At 39.2% G+C, this 23,751-nt stretch overlaps 1 protein-coding gene across 1 annotated transcript in view; it reads left to right on the plus strand.

Moving 5' to 3' along the window:
- Positions 1 to 23,751, plus strand: part of zc3h3 (zinc finger CCCH-type containing 3) — a 60,993-nt gene that overhangs the window by 26,604 nt on the left and 10,638 nt on the right. Inside the window, exons 4-9 of the mRNA XM_028028456.1 lie at positions 2,474 to 2,624; positions 14,014 to 14,177; positions 17,517 to 17,568; positions 17,967 to 18,122; positions 19,425 to 19,494; positions 23,432 to 23,563. Of these exons, the coding sequence (XP_027884257.1) occupies positions 2,474 to 2,624; positions 14,014 to 14,177; positions 17,517 to 17,568; positions 17,967 to 18,122; positions 19,425 to 19,494; positions 23,432 to 23,563 (725 nt within the window). The remainder of the gene's footprint in view (positions 1 to 2,473; positions 2,625 to 14,013; positions 14,178 to 17,516; positions 17,569 to 17,966; positions 18,123 to 19,424; positions 19,495 to 23,431; positions 23,564 to 23,751) is intronic.

A 23,751-nucleotide genomic window follows, 5' to 3' on the forward strand; every position in this document is an offset into this window, starting at 1 on the left:
CAACCTGCATTGGTTTACAATCAGCGCAGCACCGTCCATCCATCCATGTTCCCATACAAACACATACACACACACACTCAAATATATATCAAAGGACAAACACTACCACCAGGTGCCATTAAGCAGCAGCCGTGGTGGAACAGCTGTGTGTCAGCATCCCGAACATGGTGACCATCATCCTGTTGGCAGCAAGGATTTACAGACGGATTAAGGTCCAGGTTAGGGAAGCGACGACGAGCATGTACAAGGTTGCGGGGTGGGAGTCATGGCAACACCTTTGACAAGCCTTATTTGTCATCTGACTAGGTGTGAAAATCAAAGTGACTGCAATACAGACTTTGGAGAAAAGTAACTTCAAACTGGGCAGCTACTTCTCTAAAAAACCAGCAGCACTGTGCTTGTTCTCTTTGCTGTCCTTTCCTTTGCTGTGTTCTTCTTTGATAACGCAGCACTCAACCTTTGACTCTTATAATCTGTAGAATGAAATTTACTGCAGAATCAGTCTTTAAAAGTTAGAATATTGAGAAAAGAAATGTTTGCAGTAGGAGTGGGTGATATGGACTTAACATTTTATCTGAACATTTTTTGGTAGTGCTGTGATAACGATAAAAGTGAAGGTAAGAACTATTTATTCTTTTGTATGGCTGTAAAATGCTTAGCACAGCCATCTCTACTTTCTCAATGTTTGGCCTTCAATTCAGAACAGGTTTTTATTTCATCTGCTTAAGACTGGGTGTTATGTTATTACTAACTGCTTCACAGTAGTTTCATTATGTTATACTGTATATGCACATGTTAATTTAAAGGCTTCATATGTGCTCATGTGTGAGCCTTCGCTTTTTTTCAGCAGACATCTCAACAGCTCTCCTAACTCTGATTTGTTCTGAGCTAAATGTTTGCCTGAGATGGATTCTCCTGCTGATCCAGAGCTGCAACGCGGCTGACAAATGAAACTAACACCTGGGAGGGGAGGCAGAAGGTGTGAAAGTGGAAATCAGTGTATTGTTTGCTACCACAGCTTTGTAGTTCATGCTTTGTTATTGGACACTAATTAAAATGGTGTTGGTTATTAAAGACTTGTGCGAAAAAGATGATACAAAGTGAGCTTGTCATCAGATACATAAACTCATCTGTTATCCCTCTCTCACTACTCCGACCGCTCTGTGGGCTTTGCTCATTAGGAAGACTGAGTGCTGTCTCTGCCATAGAGGCAGGGGGTTAGGGTTAGAAGAAGTGCACATGATGACATTTTGGGCAGTATGATTATTCTAATAAAATGTGGAACTAGTGATATACTCATACCACTTAAAATCTTATATTAATAATACAAATATTTTCTTCAGTTAAACCAGCCTGGCTCTGTAGGAAGAAGCAATTGTCTCCTGATTAATGGTTGTGGCACACTTCATGGCTACCACTGCCATCATCAAGTGTTTGTGATAACTACCAAGGAGTCTTTACAATCTTCTTTGCAGTATTGTTTTAATTCAGCCATAATAGTTCACTTTACGAATGCCCTTTTTAAGGTCATCCAACATCATCTTGACTGGATGTCACAGTCACGTATGACATAAAAAATTCAAAACATTTTTTTTACCCATTTAGATGTGATCATGCTTATGAGCTCTTCTCTTAATTTGTGTGCTTCAAATACATAACTCAGGGAGTGTCAGTAGGGTGATAACTCTACGTACTTTAAGTTGCTTAAGAGTTTAAGCAACTTAAAGCTAAAATAAATTGGATCCTAACCCTGTTGTTTTATTTGAACAAAGTTCAGCATCTTTCCCGAAGAGTTAATAAAAGTTGTTGGCCACTGCTCAGAGTTTTGTATTAAGCATCAACTACCAGATGCAGCGAACAACTTTGGCAAATGCAACGAATAAAACCTTACCAGTGTTTTATTTCAGACTTGAGTAGACACACTCTGCTCCTGCGAAGCCTTCTGTCTTGGTAAACTGATGTGAACAGGACCTCCGATTATCCACAATGTAAATTCTGTTCTTTGTGTGGGAGTGTCATCCAGGCCAGGCCTTCATAAAACAACATGATGGATATGCAGACAAATAAATAAATAAAAACACAAGCACCCCTCTTTTTTCCCCATTCCAATCGCTCTAGTCTTGTGCGTCTTCTCTGATGGATTTGTAAAAAGATATAACGAATGAGACTTAAAGTGAGAAGGAAGGAGGGAGGCTGGGCAGGAGGGATGAAGGCACAACACAGAGAGACAGAGCACATGATTTATTAGACTCATAAAAATTCTGCCTCTGTTATTCCCTTTCATTTTTATATGTGAAGCTTATTAAAGACCACACCTGCCAGAGTCTTCAAACCGGGGTGTAGGTGTGTGTGTGTGTGTGTGTTTGAAGTGATGTGAATGTGCATTTGTTGATATGCTGACTGGATAGATTTACCATGGCCTCTGTTTTGTGTGTGGTCAGACTCATCCATTCTTAATTACTGCTGTCCACAGACGTTGTCTCCACATCCCATCTAAGCCCTGCCTCCAAGCGGGTGTTTAGGACCCGCTACAAGATGGTGACCCGTCCGGGTACAAGTGCTGCACACACCCCGCACTACAATGCTGCGCTCTCCTGGCGAGCCAGGAAGATCCAGTCAGCCAGGTAATATATGATAACATTTGTTTTTTATCACAGGTATCAGCAAGAAGCATGGAAAGGGAAGGAAATTATTAGAGAATAAAATGTTGACATCAGTAAGCTCCACCCACAATGGCTGGCCCTTCCTCCGTAAGTCATTACAGCACCACTTATCTTTAACAATTAGTGGAGCTTTTGTCTCTTATGCCATCCTTCTTGATGTAAATCCCTCCATTTGTTCAAGTCCAGCTCTTTTCCAACAGCGAGTTATGTATGTTTTTGCTTGGTAGTCTTTCAGATATACCACTACAATTGTCTGTAACAGTTTTCAGAATAGCTAAATGTGATCAAAGTTTAGGCTTAGACTTGTCCCAGGATTTTCCATTTCTTCATTTTCAGCCCATTTTTGGTGGATTTACAGATGTGCATTTAGTCACACAGATCTGTATACCTGAGTATACTTGCATGACCTCAGGCAAGCAAAATTTCATGTTTCAGTGTCTGCTTCAGCCTTATTTTTTACAGACAGTTTCACATTTTACTTTGATAAATAGTAGACTTCCTATTGGATTGCATAATTGCAACTGAGCAGTTCCTGCTGAGGCAACACATCCTCCAACCATGAGACTTCCATCTCCATGTTTCACAGTTGGTACAAAGTTCTTTTCTGTCAGTTCTGTATCTGGTTTGCACCAAACTGGTCCTCTGTTCTGATATCCAAATAATTTAGTGTTAAACTCATCTGTCCAAAGAGGATTTTTCCTAGAAGTTATGGGATCAAAAAACTTGCTAATTTCCAAGGCAACTTTAAGGTTTGAACAACTCAATGATCTTTTCTTTACCAGGTTCCAATTTTCTTTAAATCTAATCTCAACTGACCAGGAACACACAATACAAATTGCACTGTATAATTGCTTTTGAACAACCATAGAATAAAAGCTGAAAGGTTTGTGAGAAGTTGAGCACACCAGACCTTGAAGGTGGTTTTCTTGTCAAGCTGTGTGGAAGAAAGACCATGGTGTCATGTTTATAAAGAGAAACAAGAAAAGGGCAAGTAAAATCTCAAAAGGTTTATAATGTAATTTTTACTTTTTGGTCCAACAGTAAAAATAATTTTGTGATATTTCACATAAATTTATTTTCTTACTATTTTTATTGACTTTTGAAATATTTCCCAGGTTCTTGCAAATTGAGGTTTTAAGGGAAACCTCTCTCCAGCTCTTGTTTTTTGAAAAGGTTATATCCCAAAATAAGAACTTGTGGATCTTTTATTTTTGTTTGTATAAAAAATTTTATAACGATACATTTTCACTAACTTTTATTAGTTTTTTATTCTGTCCAATCATGTTTTTGAAGGGGTGAAGGAGTTGAGGAAGTGGGGGAGGGATCATTATTTTGTATAATCCAGATTTGGTGAGACAGAGAGGCCTGGAGCGTGGCTGGCCGCAGCCTCTCTGGTGACTTATTACTATTCATTTAGCTGCTGCAGTAAATATTGATTCATCAAGGGATTTTCAATTTGAGCCCGTTGACATGCTGTGAAATATCACCATGTGTGTACAATTGAGGAGAGCGATAGGAGGGTCAGGTCCTCTGGGACGGGGTCCTCTTACTCGTTCATGTCTCAAGCTTATCTATCAGTTGAACTCCAAAAACCAGCAGCTCCTTTTATCAGTTTGATGCTATTGAGTGGTGCATGAGCTCATATTCTTTGCTCTTAACTACTGAATGCTGCTCTTTGTCTTTGGCCTATCACACCTACATATCCTGGTCAACATAGGTCTTCACCTCTTATCTCTGTTCATGCTCATCGCTGCACCACATGCTGCTCTAAAAACTACAGCCTTAACCAGCAACTTAACACAAGGTCCAAATAGTTTTGACCTTACTGGAGACTCTGGACTTTTTATGTTGTTAATTAAATATTAAATTAGATTTACATCTGATTTTGTCATTCGTGTAAAGAAACTGATATTCTTTACTACAACTGTCTTTACTACAATCCTAGATGTTTTAAGGATTTAATTAAGGACAACATAGTTTTCAGTGTCTTAATAAGCTGAAATCTGTGAGATTGTATATCACAGAACAATCCCCAAACAAAAATCATAGAGTTGTTTTTCCTCTAAGGTAGGGCTGTATAATTATACCAATTCTACGATATTTATCGATTTTTTCCACCCTCGGAAGGTATCAGTTTTTCACCCGCGAGGGGTATATAGGCTTATACTACACACCAGTTTTTAAATTGTGTTAATAGGCCAAGTAAAACGGAGTTATGCTAAAATAAGTAAACCATATTTTTCAGAATGTCAGTGAAATATCAAATCCAGCTTTTCCGGTTATGTGAACGGGAATGAGCTTCCAAACGTAAAAAACGAAACGCAACATTAGATTTCTTTGTTTTTGGAAATCTCAAATCTTCAAGAAATTACAATGGGCAGTATTTTGTTGCCAAGAAACGACGTAAAGTTGAGCAAGTAACCGTGAAAGAGAAGCAGAACGGAGTAGCGGCAAAAGCAGTGAGATCGCGAAATTAATGTTTGGATATCAGAGCGATTAGTGGCATCCACTTCGTAATTTGTTTTTAGCTTAGTGGTTTCTGTTCTGTATATAAAGAATTACCTGAAGAATGAACCATGCAGTGGTGCTCTGTTTTGAGCTGGAAAACGAAGAGGGGAACCCTGCAGCCGCAGTCTGGGCGCAGTGAGGATTGCCATGATGACGATGGCGGATCGATCATTCTTATTAGCAACTGACAAAGAGTATCAAAGCCTGAGAGTACGATGAGATCCTGGCAGTCTGACAGGTAGCTACTCCGAGATCCAAGCAGGGGAATGACGGCGCTGCGCAGCTGCAAGGAGTCGATCACTATGAGGTGAAGCAGAGCCACTCCCCCAGCAGCTAGTAGTAAACAGCTTACAGTCCCGTGACTGTAACTCCGGGAGCCAAGGTAGAAAAGATTTTTCCCTATAGTCCAAAAGACTTTTTTTACTCCAAAATGCAACCACAGTATGTCCAAAAGAAAAACATAAGTGCAATCATTTGCATATTGAGAGTCTACAGAGGCTGATAATCTCCCCACTCAACTCCCAGATCACTGTTGAAACTTTGAGTTTTATGTCAAATCCACATGAATTAAATGACCGAAACTAATTTTCTCACTGCATCTTTGATTCATTTTGTCCAGCTGTAGACTGTTAGACTCTGTCCAATCAGAGTCAGGTATTGTGTAGTGGTGTTTTTAATCAGTTTTCAGTTAATTAAATCTAAGTCTATGGAACACAAAATGTCACTAAAATCACTCTGTCCTTTTAAAATCTTTCAGAAAAGTAAAAGTGCCTCAAATTGTATCGTTTGCCAAATATTGTGATACATATCGTATTGTGATCAGAATATTGTATATTGTATCGTGAGATTATTGTATTGCTACACCCTTACTCTAAGGTCCTTTTTCTCAAACATACGTTTATGGTATGTTTAAACCTCCAATTCACAATAAAGGTTTTGGTTAGAAAAAACTTAATATTTTATCTAGACTTTCCAATGCAAAGTTTATAGAAAATCATTTGGGGGTTTATTTGTATTGAGTGTGTTTTGGAGCTCTGTCTCCTATTGAACTGAATGAAGAACACCACCTATGCTGACTTGTAGGTCATCTATACATGTCATCGATCATGTATAAATGCAACCTTTTAAATCTCTTTTCTATTGATACAGACAAAAAGATTAGCTAAAGTTGCTTAGTTTGCTTCTTTTTTTGCTTGACACTTCTTCTTTGGGGTGACAGTGGAGATGGTGGTCAGAGTTCATTCTGTAACCAGAGGGTTGCTGGTTCAAACCCCCCGCTCTGTGTGTCTCAGTCGTTATCTTTGGGTCAGACACTTTACCTGCTTTGCCTGTTGGTGTATGGAAACTTTGCATCTTTCAGACTGTTCCAAAGCAGCTGCAGCTACAATGTAGCTTAGCACCGTCAGCGTGTGAATGACTAGAATCCTCTGGACTAGATAAAACCCTGTACCGGTCATTTAGCAATCTTCTTGCCATTCAACTGAATGCTACGCTTCACCCAACATGGACTACACATCCCTCGGTACAAAAGCAAGCAGAAAGAAGACAGTGGTTTTTACATATAGCTTGTCCTGCTTGTGATGGCCCCCTGCTGTGTTGCATTGTGGCCTGTTAACTGTTTTTTAAGAAAGGTCTTGGAGATGGGAGGCGCTAGTGGTCACGTGTCTACCTGGGCCCATTGACATGAATGGAACGAGCAATGAGCGCTTGTACCACAAACTCTGTGGGGACCAGACTGGACCAGTCTGGTCTGGTCCCTCCAAAAATGGAGGCGTCACTTGACCAGACCTGGGAGCAGACGCTGAGACCTGTGAGGGCCAGCAGGTTCATGTCCAAAGATCGGTGCAGCGGTTCCTTTGCCGCCGCTCACTACCCCTAAACATCATTTTAATAATAAATGCCTCTAAAAGGTTGTGCCCTCACAGTTTTTTGTTGCGGTCATCTGAGCCAGGCTGTAACACTGCTAATTAGTCCAAAAACCTCTTCTCTTGTGAGTGTTAAATTGTATGCTATATAAACAACAAGCAGGAAGCAACTGCAACGGCTGAATGGCTGTTTCAATTTAAAAATATCAATCTTCATATTTGGCCAAATTTTTTTAAAGGTTTTTTTTTTTTGGCTCCAGTGGCTTTTATTTAACTGAGTGGAAATGGAAGTGGGTTGTTGGCAGTTGGCAACGATCAACAGGCCAGGATTCAAACCTGTGACTGCCACATAGAGGACTGAGGCCCCTATGTATGCTTTGCCCCTGTGTCATCACTGCGTCTTTGGCCAAAACTTTTAAATCGTACTTTTTCAGATACCATCTATGTTCCAACGTCAGAATGCGACAACATCCCCAGACCTTGGATGTAGTCAAGTCAGGTAAAACGCAGCAACATTGTTGCAGATTTTAAAAGTAAGGTGTTGCCAGCTTACTTGCCAAATGCAGGTTCAGAGTTATCTTTAATGTCTGCATTGATATTATGCCACTGTCCTTAATTAATCGACCAAATGTTTTCAGACGCAGTTATGAATCATTTGGGCTGATAGGGAAGTATCTTAGTCCGCTGCTGATCAACATCTCACGAAATATATAGCAACTCAAAGCCAGATCACATTGACTATGGGAAAAATTAATGAGACTTTTAACTTCTGCAGCAACGGGTTTCTACAATAACACTTTGGAACTCCATTAACTTGCAAATTAACAGCAGACCAAACAAGCTACTTGTAATGTTTTATTGACCCAAACTGATTTATGTGTGAAAGCAGCCTAAAATCAACTAGATGTATAGTTTGACATCCATCTGCAATATAATTGCAATCTCATTGTTGGCACTATAAGAACATTGATAGAAAATAGTTTACAAGTGAAGATAGAGTTTAAGCACAACATTATGCATAAAAGTCTAAAAACCTTTGGCATTATAACTTTAGTTTGCCTATTCTGTCTGCAATGTTCTGTGTAGGGAAAACAGTTGAACAGGCCCTCCTTATCAAAGTGATTTTTTTTTTTACTCACATGAAGGATAGCACAACAGCTATCAAGTATTTTTCCTTTGTTTGTTTCTGTCTTACTTACTTTATTTTTCTTCTTTTTAAATGTAAGTATGAAGGAGCACTCTCTTTAGGAATGATCTTATTAGAATGAAAGCCTTTTTTTATTTTCTATTAAGCTGTTATGTTGGGGAATTGTTATATATTGACGACAGGAAACAAGAACATCTTTCCTTTTTGTGAGCACCTACCAGTAATAAAGAGCCAAAGAAGTCTCATTTTTAAGGGAAGCTAAATTGTATGCTGAGCAAAAAATGCATATAATAAAAATATAATCGTTGTCAGATTCACCACATGGCTTTGTTTCATTTGGCTAATAAAAGAATCAGCTGTTGAACTATTATTATTTAAACTAACATAATTTATTACATGGAATGAATTGGAAATTAATGTTTATTACATTAAAAATGAACACTGACATTTTTTTTTGCTGTTAAAGATTTAACTTTTTGAAATGTATCGGCCTCTCTGAGATGGGTGGCATTATGAGCATAATTTGGATTTCTAAATGCCTTACTGCTGTCTTACAAAAAGTTTGGAAAATAATTGAAAAGTCCAAACTCTTCTGTGAATAAAGCCTCTAAAATTCCTAAGTACTTCCAGAAGTGAGCCTCTCTACCCAGTATGCCATGCTCTTACCCAGTTTTAGAAGATGGTGGAGCCAGGGGGTGATTTATTGCTGGGTGGCAGTCTGAAAGAGGAGAGTGGAGGGGGGTGGGCTTAACTGCAGTATTTCAGGACCCGCCACCAGAAAATAGATATAATCTCAACATTAACTCCATTAATAGTATCAGGAGTTGAATTAAGAAAGCCGTAAAGCATGCACTCTGGAGGATAAATTACAAGCCGGGCTTTTCTTCATCGCTCTCACACCCCCCTGATCCGCGCCTCTTATGCAGTCTTTAACGCTCCATCGTTTTGTTTGCATTATATCTCTGTTTTTTCTCCTTTTTAGTATCTTCTGTCACTCATTTTCCACATTATTTCTCACATTCATGTCAAAGTTTGCAACATGGCAATGATTCCATAAGTATAGTTTCTTCAAGACTGTGTATGCTGTATATCTGTGGACACACAAACATACACACACACACTCCTGGTCCGAACGCTCATCTTCTTTAGTGCTTCAGTATCGATCAGCACAGGATGTAAGAGACTGGGCAATAAAGTGAAGCAGCGCTCCCTCTTCTTCACTTCTCTCCTCCTTTTCCCGCATTCCCAGTCCTGTACATCCTCTTTTATCCCCCACTTCACTCATTTACTCATTACTTATCACATTAGTCATTTGTCTGTCGCTTACAGTCCCATGTTTTTTATCCCCCCGAAGGGTCCTTTTACCACACTCTACTCCTGGTAAGTCTTTCTCTGCTGTGTCTGTGTCTGTTAGGCACCTGGAGAAGAGCAGCAGTCCTTGCCTTCAGAGTTATCCAGGTGACTGTTTTTGCTGTGCTTTCTTTCAAGGGTAACTGTTTCCCAATATGAGCTCACTAATGCTTGGGTTGCAGACAAATAGACAAGGGCAGCATTATTCTGAGCAGTCGCGCGACCCTCCAAATTCTTCCCTGTCACTAAAACAAAAGTCAGATCATTCATCAACTCCGTAGTGCTGAATTGCGCTCTCCTTTATCTGTGCATCGCGCAGTCCGAGCTGACCGCACACTCACACTCACGCACCCCTGCCCACGCAAACACACTCGTCTCAGGGGAGCTTCCTTTTGCCCTTCTTTTTGTCCTCCGTTTCTTCCTTTTTCCCTCTGTATTTTTCACTATTCGTTTTTGATGAGTTTAAGTTCTTTTGTTTTGACCTCCAGACATCATCTTCCAGTTTTTTTTAATCACACCTAAAGATGGCAAGGTGTGCAAAATTACACACCTCACCTACAGGCCTAAAAAACATTCCTGAGACTTAAAAGACACTGTCAAGTAATAACAGATAATGTATGCTGATTTGTTTCTATTTTTCGATGTTTGAAGTATATCCTTACTCAAAAAATAAATGCAAACTTTTACTTGTGGTTTAATCATGCAATAAACTGATATAATAAACTATACAGATATGAAGCCCTGATCAGAATTTTATTTACGATTTCCAATCTCCGTTTTTGCAAGGTCTGACCCAACAACACATTCTGAATGATCACTTTCGGATCAACTCCGAGAGGTTTAAGAGCACCAGTCAAAATACACCACCTGGCCAAAAAAAGTTGATACCCAAATTTTACTAAGCAAATAGAATATTGGATAATTATTTTGTGAGCAATTATCTTACAGCTGGAAACAGGTTATTTAACCACAGCTGATGCAATAATTTGCTTCTTATTTCTTAAACAACCATTTTGAGAGTCATCTTGTGGGTAAGGAAAATATGTTTGTCTGTACCAAGCATCTAAGGAGGTACTAGAAACTACTATAATTGTGTTGAGTACTGTGCAGTGCATTATTATAAACTGGAAGAATAGTGAGGAACCATTGTCATTGAGGAAGTCATGTGGTAGGGAATAAAATCCTGAATGATCATGATCTGTGATCACTCAAGCGTTTGGTGAAATCATATTAAAGATAAACAGTAGAACTAGTTAAACGGGCTGTTCTGTCTAGGATCATCTCCACATACTCAATGCGTAGGGAAATCGGGGGATTGGGAATGAACAGATATGTAGCTATAAGAAAAACAGTAATCAATGAAGCTAACTAGAGAAAAAGGCTACAATTTGCCAAGAAGTATAAAGGTTTGACCCTTGAGTGATGTAAGAAGGTCATGTGATCCAATGAATCTAGGTTTACCCTCTTCCAGAGTGATGGGTGCTTCAGGATAAGAACGAGGCAGATGAAGTGATGAACCCATTATGGCTACTATCTACTCTGAGCCTACAGGGGCAACGCTTTGATCAGGGGTAGCTGTTGATGGTCAGGCATAGGTTCAGCAACATTATCTGCCCAGACTGAGGAGTGAAGTCATGACTACCTGAATGTTCTTAATGACCTGCTTATCCCATTAATGGATTTCCTTTATAATGTTACAGACATATTCCCATGACAATGCTAGGATTCATTGGCCTCATGTTGTGTGAGAGTAGTTCAGCAAGTGTGGGATATCATTTTCACACGACTCGACCACCACGGTCCAGACCTAACACAATCTCTTTGATGGTCTTGAGAAGGCTTTGCACAGCTGCCAGACTCTCCTATCATCAATACATAATCTTGATGAAAAATAAATGTGACATTGGATGGGTGTAAATCTTGTGACATTGCAGAAGCTTATCAAACCAAATGCATCAACCTGTGTTAATCAAAACTGAAGGCAGTCCACCCAGTGCAACCATTTTCTGAAGGATCTTTTTCATTTTTGGGGGGGCCATTCACTGTATTTGTTCAGTTCTTTCTGCCATGATCGATCACCCTTATTTCTATTAGGAGCAGAGATTATATAGTGTTTTATAGAGCAGTCATTGTTAAACATATACGAAACCCACCTAAAACAAAACTCGATGATACTTTTTACTTGTCACATTAAATTTAGAATAGAACGTTTTATTCCAGATCTTTCTCTGCTAATTTTGTAAAATGCAATAAAACAGAAAAATACAACCTAACTTTCTTATCATTCACACTGATTTTCTTTTACCTTGTAAGTTCATCCTTTTGCATGAATTTTCTAGCTTGTAAAAGATAGAACATTTTGTTGGTATGTGCACTGTTGATACTTTTGTCATTTGTTCTCTATTAGTACTGAAACAACTAAAAATATTTTGTTGAAAGTGTTGATTTCATTTTCACTTTAATGAGCTCTTATTGCTGCACTGAATTGTGGGAAGTGTAGTGTTAAAGTCCTTCTATCCCCTGGGGGAAAATTTACTGTACATGTTTTTGAAATTTTGCCGTTGTGCTGGGTGCCTTGACAGACATTTTTCTCTTTAGTTAAGCTATAACTCTGAGTTCCAAGTACTTCTCCTTTTATGCTTTGTCATTTATTTCCTAATCAATTTTATGTGTCTGTTCAAAGAACAAATTCCGTACTTGATTCTATTACATTAGTATAACTGAATTATTATAATCTATTATAATTATACATATTTCTACGTCAGCAGTTTTCAACCACGACTATGAATATCTAAAGCTGACCTGAAAATGTTCTGGATCATGATTGGCTTTCGGAGTGCAACAGCATCATGTATGTATGCAGCAATGCATCATGAATGCACTACAACACTAGGGTCTTTTTCCAACAAGGTCTCTGAAAACTGGATGGAAGGAGATTATAGTTCCATCCATCCAGCTGTTCCTCATTGATTTTTTTAATCCATCTATGCATCCATTTATCTATCCATTGATCCTTCATTCATTTGTCCATCCTCCGTTCCCCATCCATTTTTTGTTCATCCGTCCTAGAGTTTCCCACTTCAACATCTGCTCTTACACAGTCACTGCAGTTTCAATGTACTGTAACAATAAACAGCTGGTGATCAAGGGGAACTGCTTGTGTGATGGAAAAAGGAAGCAGAGGAGAGTTGTCCCAATATGACATTCTTGTTTTCAGAAGGTGCCTCAAAGAACATTCAAAGCGGATTGTGTGTGGAATCATCTATGATCTGTCTGAAACCTGATGGCACATAAATGCACCACAAATTGCAATGAGCTCAGTATTTCTGTCACTCTGACATTCAAAATCAGTGGATAAACATTCTAACACAGAGAGCAATAACCCTCCCAGAGCCCCCCTCAGACTGTAGACCTGTGTCAGGGTTAACTGCTGTCTATGTTAACTACTCATGTCATATGCCCATTAACCTCCATTGTGGTTGTGGGGGCCACCCTGTTCTTGTTTAAGCCTCCCTGGGTGGCAGTCAGAGCTTCAACATTAGCCCCCATTACGGCTCCCCTGGCTGCATTTGCCCCATGTAGGGCAGCCACTGATCTTGTAGCAGTGAAACCAAGTGTCTGTACTGCTGAGTTATGGCTCACGCTCAAGTGCTTCATGGACGTGAACGCAGCTGAGAGTTGATATTTACTTTTTCCCGTTATTTGCAACAGTGCATCAGCTCTGCACTCGTCAAACGTCCATGCAGGTTGTTTTGTGCGGGCCGTGCGTTCGGGGTAACCCTCTCTTTTCTCTGTAATGGGAGGCGTGAACTCTCGCTCTAAACCCATTTCCAGCCCATCTGAAATACGGCAGCAAATTACCACCAGCAGCGCCCTGCACACCAGCCCCAATCCACCCCAAATAGAAGTGACAGGACAGCGCAATTTATCGCCATAACCCCTGCACCACCCCACCACCACCCAGCAGCCTCCATGTCCAACCGCCGCACACATGCAGCAGCCCACTGACTGGTTCCTGGATGCAGAGAGCTGTGATTGTGTGCATTGTACATACTGTAGCAGGGGTGTGTGTGTCTGTGTGTATGGTCTGTCCACTCCAGTGTAGGGGTCAACCTCGCTGCTCTGGCCCCCTGCCCTGCCTATTATCTCATTGATTTCCTCCTCTCCTCTTTTCAATTCTCTCCATTTCCACACTGCCGTCCTTTCCATTAGAGGAGCAATTTAACAGAGTGCTGTGACATGGGAGGGAAAGGAGGGGAAGGGGCGACTACAGGATGGGAAACATAAAGTGAATAGGGGAGGTATTGTGGAAGAACTGGAGGGTGGAAGAGGTGTGGAATTAACAGAGGGATGAGCTGATAATATTCTGATTCAAACAGTCAGATCTGAACACTTTAAACAGTTTAACTCAAACTAAACTGATCACTGTTATCATATAAAAGCCTCACTTCAAATCTGACCTTAACTCCCTTTCTCTCAGGACTTTCCTTCAGAACCGCCTACGATCTTCTCAGGACAGGCACCAACCATCCAGCCGGCGCTGGACGGGGATGGAGATGTGCTGGATCCGAGGGTCGCTGTACCGGGTGTCTGCCAATAAGCTGTCCCGCACAGTGGCATTACAGACGTCGATCGACCGGAGAGGTACAGGTGGTCAGGATTCTTACACATGAATTGTGGCTAAAATAACAGAGGTGTGTTTAAAGAACTGGGTAAAGCTCAAAATTCTTTAATTTATTTTGATGGAAACTCTATTCCAAATCAAAAGATGAGGAAACAAGTTCTCAAATGTGTTACCATTCTACAGAGAGAAAATGAATAACTGCTAAAAAAAAATCAGTATCAGCATTTTATTCCAATATAAATTCAAATATTTCTTGTGCAAACTCTAAATTAATTGAAGATGTAGCCTTTTTTTGTGACTCACTGAACTCACTACTACTTCTGACAAGTGTTTTACATCTGTGCTGCATGGATTCCACCGACTTCCTGAGCTGTGATGAGGTGTTCCAGCTCGTGATATTTCAGTTTTTCTTCTCTGCTTACATCACAAACTGATGTAAGAGACACTGCCATTCTTCAGTCTGTCCTGGTACAGGCCTAGAGTCTGGAAATGGGCTGCTAACATCTCTGGTGACCCCACACGTCCTGGACACAAACTGTGTAGACTTTTACCTTTAGGTTGATCATTCCTGATGATCACTTAACAGTAAAAGTACCCAGATCAATACCATGCTTATTTACACTATTTCAATCTGTATATATACAGTATATACAGTATATATATAAATATATATGTGTGTGTTTGAGAGAAAACACACACAGTAAAAAGTGAAGCTATAGTCACATTTCTTGTGTGCAAAATCTTGGTAAATAAAGCTGATAGTGATTCAGAAGGAGAAAATGTGAATTAGAGTAAAAAAAAGTCCTAATGGTAAAATTTCTTCACCCACTTCTTGTTTTATAAACTCTTTGAAATTGTGCCTTGATTAAAAACTACATCCCATTAAACAGTTATTTGAAATAGATCATTATAAAGCTTTGTGGTTAACAAAGAGGACCTTAAACGATAACAACAAAGTAGAACATCACCTTATGTATTAACGACTACTGGGGTTTTAACTTAAGAGTTTGGCTCTCAGTCAGGAGCAGTCTGAGAAAAGAATAAGTGAATTGGACCACAAATCTTGCCTGCTTTTCAGGCTTCCGTTTGGTTTTTAGCTTTTTTCATTCAGCGATGTAGACACATTTCAGTTGGTATTAAAATTACAGCCTGTTTGGGTTTTACAACCAGCTCTGTTGAGGACTGCTGCCGGTGGTCCATGACTGTAAGTGTGTGTACATCCTGAGGCGATACAGCCGTGTTTATTCATGTTTGTGGCTGGAACTCCGTCCACATACTTCCTAATAGACTTAGGGGAGCAGCTTGGATTTGCCATCTGAAATAATAAAGTTGTCATCTGTCAGAGCGGCCAGGGGGAGGGCCTGGAGAAGTGGATGGTGCAGATTAAAGCCTCGATCGGCCTCTCCCCACTTCCCTTCCCTGCCTCTCTTTCACACATTCCTGTGCAACTAAACCTTCAGGTGAAATTGAAGAGCTGTGTTCTGTTCAACTCGTGACTGGCATCCCAACATGCCTTTTCTCGCTGTTTCTGCATCCTCCAGAAACATGCATCAGGTTTCTGTCCAGCAGGAGCTGTGATTTCACATCTTGAAAAGCTCTCCACCTTCTGCTTTGAGCATCGCCAAAGCACTGATCCTTCGGGAGAGCATTACGAGCCAGAAAGTTCCAAATTTAGCATCACAATCAAGATAAACTGCAGCCTTAACATCCTCACCCTCTCATAACCTCCTCCAACTTTGACGCACCTTTTCATCTGCTGGCTATTTATTATGTCCTCAGACCAAAAAGGGACGTCACGATTTGTCTTGGCTGCAATGTGTCAATCCACCACAGTATAAATATCCCCTCACCTCTCAGGTTCTTATTGCATGTGTCCACACACACACACACACACACACCCACACCCACACACGCAAACAGTGGAGGCTTCATTTTTGTCACATCTGGTGTGAATAGAGAGTAGTTTTTATCTTTCAGATTAAACCTAAAACACGAGAAAGCTGCATGGGGATAACTAATGGATAAGAACTTTTGACTTCTTTTGGGCTTATTCAAATATGCAGCCATGCTTTTATCACCATGTGGATGTACTTGCTTGTAATATTGTGCTAACATTTCACAGCATATTTCAATTTGAAGGAGTTCATGAATGTGCACCATTCATGAATGTGCACCAGAATTTACAACTGCCAAGTTGTACTGGCAAGTTGTAAATTCTGGATCAGGTTTAAACAGACTGTTCATGCTTTAACTGGTCACATGCTGAATTTTCAGGGTTGTTAGTAAATCAGATGTAGCTTTTCTTTCACTCTAACTTGTTGTGAAGCTTCTGGCTGGATTCAAATGCAACATTTTTAGATTTTAAAACTCTGTAAGCTCAGATTTTCTTGAAACACTTGTTACTACAACCATAGTAATGGTCTTTAAAATGCTCCTGGTCATGGGTTGGCTCTTGGTCTTGAACTTCTTTTTTTTTTTTTTGCCTTTTTGAAAAGTTTAATTCTGTTTTTGTTTTTAAATTTGCTGGAACTTTGTGACATAATTTTTGTAATTTAGCTGTCAGCCAATAACTGCATTGGGGGAAACAATAAAAAAGGTTAAATAACCTGGTTGCATAGGTAAGGACACCTTTGTTGAAACTCTTAACTTCAATTAAAGCTCAGTTGTCTTTGCAAGTTTTTGACTTCTAGATGCTTTAGGTAAATAACATAGATTTCACAAAGCTTAAACGTATCAGAAATAACCTCACTGTACAAAGATATCAGAGAAGGTAAAATTTGACTACCTACTTTTGTGATTACCGCTAAAAAGCTAAAGATTTTATTTGGAGTTTAAAAAAAACACTTTTTGGAATGTAAAGTATATTTTTCTTTTTATTATTTCCTAAAATGAAGACAGATGTCTTGACATTATGGAATTCTAGCACCACACACATTGAGATAGACTTAGACTGACTTTATTGTCATTTTGCATGCACAGGGTGTATACAGAACGAAATTTCGTTGCATACGGCTCAGGACAGTGTTTTGAGCTTTCAAAACTGGTTACTTAAAAATATAAGATTTTTTTTATATGTGTATTGAATAGAATTGTTCTCTGTATTTACTCCTGGGGCTGTATATAGTAATATTAGTTAGGAGACAAACAGCTCTAAATCTTGTCACTGTGTTGGCAAATAAAAAAAACATATTGTGCTCATCTGTCTAATCTCTGCAAAGTGTAACAACAGCACAAATCTGCATATTTCTTGTGCTTCTACTAATAGTGCCAGAACTCATTGGTGACATTTTTTGTGTTTTGTGTGAAACCATAAACATAAGATTTTGAATTTTTCATGTCTTTCCCTCCTTCCTCCTCAGGAAAGTCCTCCAGTGCACATACGTCTCCGGCCCTGGCTCGTCATTTAGCCAGGTAACAGTTTATATCCTCTTACTAACCACTGCAAGATCATTTTAATTACTCTTGCAGTGCCAGCTTTGAAACGTTTATCAAAGTTTTAAATGATCTACAGTTAAATATGGGTCATCCTGCTAGTGCTCTTAAAATGACAGCACCTTCATGAAACTAAATCCAGCCAGCATGTTTTCATTTGATCCTCCTCACTCTCTCACAGTATTAAGTGCCTTTCATCGCCATCAGCTCCGGACCATGAGTCCAGAAGTAATCCTTTAAAATTAGTATATGGAGAACACCTTTACCCAGAAACACTCAAATGGTCCAGAGCTGAAACAGAAACTCTGCTGAAAAGTTTCCTGTCTTACCTCAGACCCAATGTTTATTGTGGATTGTTGTGCTTTGTCCATCTCCAGTCGTGCAGTCCAGCGGAGCATTGCCATCATCAGACACGCTCGTCAGAAAAAGCAACAAAAGCAGTACTGCATGTATTACAACCGCTTCGGCAAGTGTAACCGTGGCACAAGCTGTCCCTTCATACATGATCCGGACAAAGTGGCTGTCTGCACAAGGTAACATTCATGTACAAGAACAACTAAACAGACACAAACGAGGGACTCCAATTTCAACTTTACCTTTTAAAACTTGCACTTAAGTCTATTTGTATTATTTTATCAACTGCAAACAAAAAAAATGAGTGACTATCGAGGACAAATAGAAATGGAAGGGAAACTTCCCTGAACAACAAAATACACAACGTAAGGTTTAAATTTTCATAATTGAAGTGAAATTTTCTCAACTGAGTTAAATAATTAAAACAGAATTTGCTTTAATTATTTAAGTCAATGCACCCAATCAAATATCTAAATGTGAATGTGTTTCATCACATCTGACATTTGAAATGTTAAATCACATGTGAAATCATGAAACACACATATAGCAAATGTTTTGCACATGGGGAATATGTTTGCTACAGTCAGACTTGCTGTTGCCTCATGAGTGAGAAATTGCTGAATATGCCAATCTAGGAGCTACTTGTGTAGCACATCTAAAACCTTTGGATAAATTGAAGCCTGTTTAAAACCTTTTCAAAGTTTTACCAGTGACTATGATATTGTCTAGTAACACATTGCACGTGTAAATTATACTGTACGTAACACAAATGAAACCTTTCACATGTGAAATGTTTTACTGTGTACCTCACATGTGTTCATAACACTATGGAGTAATGTGCTTCACATGTGACACATATATTGTGTAGTAAATGTGTAGCACAAGTGGAACAAGTTATGTTTTCTCACATGCTTCAGTTCTGTGTATAACATGATAGATGTTGAAAAGTGTTAAAACTTTTCCACTTTTAACACAAGTGGAAAAGTCTTTAATGCAACTTGTTTTCCTATGTGAAAAATACATTAGCAACTTACAGTACTTCTCTTGTAGAAATTATATCATGTCTGAAGCATAAACTGGGTTAAGGTTTAGTGGAAGAATAGATGATGTAATTTGTAAATGAAGGATGAAACTTAAATGTTTAAACCCAATTTTTAAAATTGGCTTCCTTTATGTTGGTCTAGTTTCTTCCCCATCCTCTGAGGAGTCATTAGCCTGTGTTGAGGTCTAAAGCAGATATTTAAGCTTAGTATGAAATGACCTTTGAGACTATTCCTGATTCAAACTATTACAACTACAGTCTTTTTTCTATACCAAAGACTGACATCGGATTACTGGAGAAAAATAAAGTGTAATAGTTTTTTCATGGTAAAGAAAGTAATGAGTCGTCTTGGCTAAAATATTTTTAAAAATCAGCTCCTTCTCCCTCATTACATCCTAGCTTTTCTTTTTAAAAACTTTTAGTTTTTTTTTCCTTACAGATTTCTCAGAGGGACATGCAAGCAGGCAGATGGCACCTGCCCATTCTCCCATAAGGTTGCCAAAGAGAAGGTAATGTATACACCTGCATTACAGCCTACATGTTGGACAACTTAGTGTTTTATAGCTTTTCACGGCAGAGGCCAGACTTTGAAATGATGTGACGGTATAAGATGACAAGCTGCTAGAAAAAGTAGTCGTGGATCGTATTTGTTGTCTTGGCATGGCTCCTGTTCCCATGGATGGAGTGAAGTTAGGAAGACATGACCTAATGGTGGGCTGGAGCTGCATATGTTGGATGAACCGAGAACATCCTTTGTCCGTCTGAGCAACATGTGTTATCAGAACACCGTGTTGTTACACGGTGAACAATCTTTACATCAGAGCTGTGATCACACACATTTCACACCTTTAACCAGCAGCTGGAGTGCTGAACAAATCATCTGAATATTGGTGTGTGATCAGTTACATCATTTTATGGTCCCGTCAAATGAACCTAATGCCATCAATTAAACTTGAAGTAGTTACTAGACATTATACAAGATATTAGTAAATATTAGTAAATATTACACTATTTTATTTCTAACAAATGTTCTCTCCATATAAGTTTATTTGAGGAAAGTTTATACAAAAGATAAAATGGGAAAAAATGTCAAAGGTATTCCACCTCTGCTCATTCAGAATTAAAACGTGATAGTACCTATACAAATGTACTGAATTAACTGATCATCATCAATGTTAGTAAAGTCTGATTTTTTCAGACTGCTACTCTGAAGCGATTTGGTGTATGGTAAGATAGAAAGACAACAGCAATGGCCTTAGAGATTAATTTGTTGCTGTCATTTAGTCTGTACAGTATTATCAAGTCGTGTCCAAACAGTAATTTTTCAGTATTTTTCAAAAATAATGAAAAATGAAAATATAGATAAAATGTGTAAAACATTTAGGCCAGCCAACAGTTTTCTCATTAGGATCATATATTTAACCCCATGATCAATAAAAAAAAACCCAAAGAGTTCAAACTCAGACTCCACAAGCCTTAGTTGGCATTTTACAAATTAACTTCTGATAAACACTGAAAAAGAATGACCTTTTGTAAAGATTGAAAAAGAAAATGACATCATGAATTAGGTTTTTAAAGCTGCATCTCCATGAAACACAAGACTTTTAAAATAATATTCTTTTAGATAGATGAGACAGGAGTAGACTTGATAAGACAAAATGTTCACCGCCATGTTTAGAGAAACCCAAACAAACCATAAAAGCATAAACACCTTATTTGATCTGCTTAGTGGAGTGTGCTTTGCTGTCAACAAACCTGGACACCCTGCAGTCACTGAGTGGATTATGAACTCATTCCTCTGCATACTGATGTGTTCTGAAGTCAGATGTTAGGCCATATTTCCGACAGCTGAAGCTTCGGCCAAACTGGGTCATCAAAAAGACAATGATCCTAAACTCTGCTCCAAATGTATGAAAAAAGCTGAAAAAGAAAATAATCATCTGTTGCAGGAGTACTGTCAAAGTCCAGACCTCAACCTGACTGAAAAGCTGTGGTTGATTATAAGAGGCCAGTGCAGAAACAAAGGTCTGCAAACATCAATAAACTGCAACAACATTAGAAAGAACAGTCGTCTAATGATCCTCCACAGTGACTGTGGAGACTGGAAAGGTTCTGTACAAGAGCATCACTTGTACTTATTGCTTAAAAATTGGAGTTTTAATAACTGAAATTGATTTATCTTTTCACTCTCTGCTGATTTAGTTGCACCTTATGATCAGTCTGTTTTCCGAAGATTATGATTTGTATTTTTGTATCTGCTGATTTATAGGAGCATGAGTGTCTTTTAATGCCATCTCAGTGTAGAAACTAAGATGGCATGAATATATACAGTATATATACTGTGTATATATATATATATATAATAGCCCAACTGAGAGTGTATCAGACAACTGAATCTGCTGATTTATAGGAGCATGAGTGTTTTTCAATGTCGTCTTTGTGTAGAAACTCAAAAAGAGTGATAGCTTTCTTTGTATTGACAAACAAGCCTACAACAGGTGCTCTGTTGCCTCACCCCTCTCACACACAGTCCCACAATGCACCACACCTGTGCTGGTCATCAACCAGCTATTGGTACATGCTGAGAGCCCAGCTGTCTGTTTGCAATACCCCCTCACCTCCAAAAGCTGGTTCCCTCCCACCAGGGGATACACCCGCTCCTATTTCATGCAGAGCCCCTAAGTTGGACCGAACACGTTTAAATGGGTTGGGGGGGCTCTAGGGTGATGCATCCTCTACCTCTCCAAACTTGATCCAGGCACTAGTGTGGATATACAAGTCCGTATCCCGAATCCTACCCACCACCATTCCAGCTACCACAAATACTTGGAAACCAGAGACACGGCGGCCAACTCCCCTGGCACCCCCATAGCCGGAACGCCACCCCTGGCCCTGGGTTGCGCTCACATCCAGGGCACATAAACACATCATGAGACATGGCCGAGCTGCAGCCTGGATAAATATTTCTGTAGCAGTTAATTAGCCAGAAGAGATCCCATCTCAGCGAGGTGGAGCCTCTCTCACACCCATCTCTCTCTCTACTGAACTCTCTCTGTGGTAAATTTAGAGCAGGCTCCCCCCTGCATGTCAAACAGGACATCTCTCTGCACACAGACACACATGCTGTCAAGATGCACATCCACTTTCCCGCTGCTCCTGTCAGCTGCAATTAAGGTCATTTAGCTGCTCAATGTGACAGATCGGCTGGCGCACAGGATTCCTCTGAAGAGAACTGGACAGTGGCGTGGCTTCAGAACAGCATGTATGTTTACAGAGTCATTTAATCTCATCCTCGACGGCTCTGGTTTCTCAGTCTCCATGTCGATGTTCTTCTTCCATCTTCATTAAAATTATTTAGCAAATCACAGCAACCAAGATGACAAACATTTAGATCAAAATGTTTATTTTCCACCAGCCCCTTAGTTAAAAATGTTTTAAATACATTGGCCTGCAAAAAGTGTCCTGGTGTCCTGTAACAACCACAAATTTTTTGTACTTTACTTAAAATTACTATGAAAGACTATTACAATGTGTTAAATGATATGCATTAAAAATGTTTTCAGTTTTTACACAAAAATATCCAAGCTTTATATTTAACTCTTTTTGAATGTGATATCAATAGAGCACTGGTAAGTCTATCATGCAAAAATGGGAAGATTCTAGCACAACTGCAAATATATCAAGACATGAATGTTCACCTAAACTGACAAGGATATCAATAATTAGAGAAACAGCCAGAAGGCCCATGGCATCTTTGGAAGAGCTGCAGAGATACTTAGCTCATTTGGGAGGACATGTAATACCTGTACTCTCTACACAGGGGTAGAGTAACCAGAAGACACTCAGGTAATAATTAACAGGGTTTTTTGTTTGTTTGTTTTTTTGGTGTTGCATATGTGGAAAGTGTTATTTGTTGATTAAAACTGGTACTGCAAACTACCTTTAAATCAAGGGTGACAGTACCTTGCTTTGCAGATGTTTTTTTTCTTAATAAAATGACAGGAAAGTTGAACTGAGTCAATGGGAAAATGGATGGAGCTTAATAAACTAATAATTGTGGAAGAAAACCGGTTAGAGGCAGCAAAAAAACTTGAGGCTCATCTTCCAGCTGGACGATGTCTTAAACATACAGCCAGAGCTACAGAGCTGTTCTTGTGTTAGAATTGCCTAGTAAAAGTCCACATCTAAATCCTTTTGAGGACTTAAAAACTGAGGTCTTGTCCAGTCTAAATGAGGTGAAACTAGTTTTCAAGAAAAAATAGGCAGCTCCTGTTTTGTAAAGCTAGTAGAGATGCTTTAACATGACAAAATGTTTGAAAAGAAAAAGTTGAAGTTGAGGGTATAAATACTTTTGCAAGACAAGAAGAAATAATCTTAAATTTTGTGGTATTTTTCTCACCCTGTCTCGGTTTGAGTTTGCTGACTTCAGATCTCCGATCTCCTCAGATGCCGGTGTGTTCCTACTTTCTGAAGGGCATCTGTAACAACAGCGACTGTCCCTACAGCCACGTTTATGTGTCTCGTAAAGCTGAAGTGTGTGATGACTTTGTCAAAGGCTACTGTCCAGAAGGAGAGAAGGTAAAAACTGTTTATATTGACAAAAATGTCACAAGTTCTTGATAATGACTATTTGACAAAATTTTGTGATCTTTTTTGCCCAGATTTATTGATAACCACATGACACAAAGAAGTCCTGGTGTGCCAAATAAGACTGATTATAAAAATATCCATAGCTCATAGTTTTTGTAAAGTTCAGTTTTGGCTAT

Source organism: Xiphophorus couchianus, chromosome 9 (assembly GCF_001444195.1).
Source record: "Xiphophorus couchianus chromosome 9, X_couchianus-1.0, whole genome shotgun sequence".
Classification (NCBI taxonomy): Eukaryota; Metazoa; Chordata; class Actinopteri; order Cyprinodontiformes; family Poeciliidae; genus Xiphophorus; species Xiphophorus couchianus.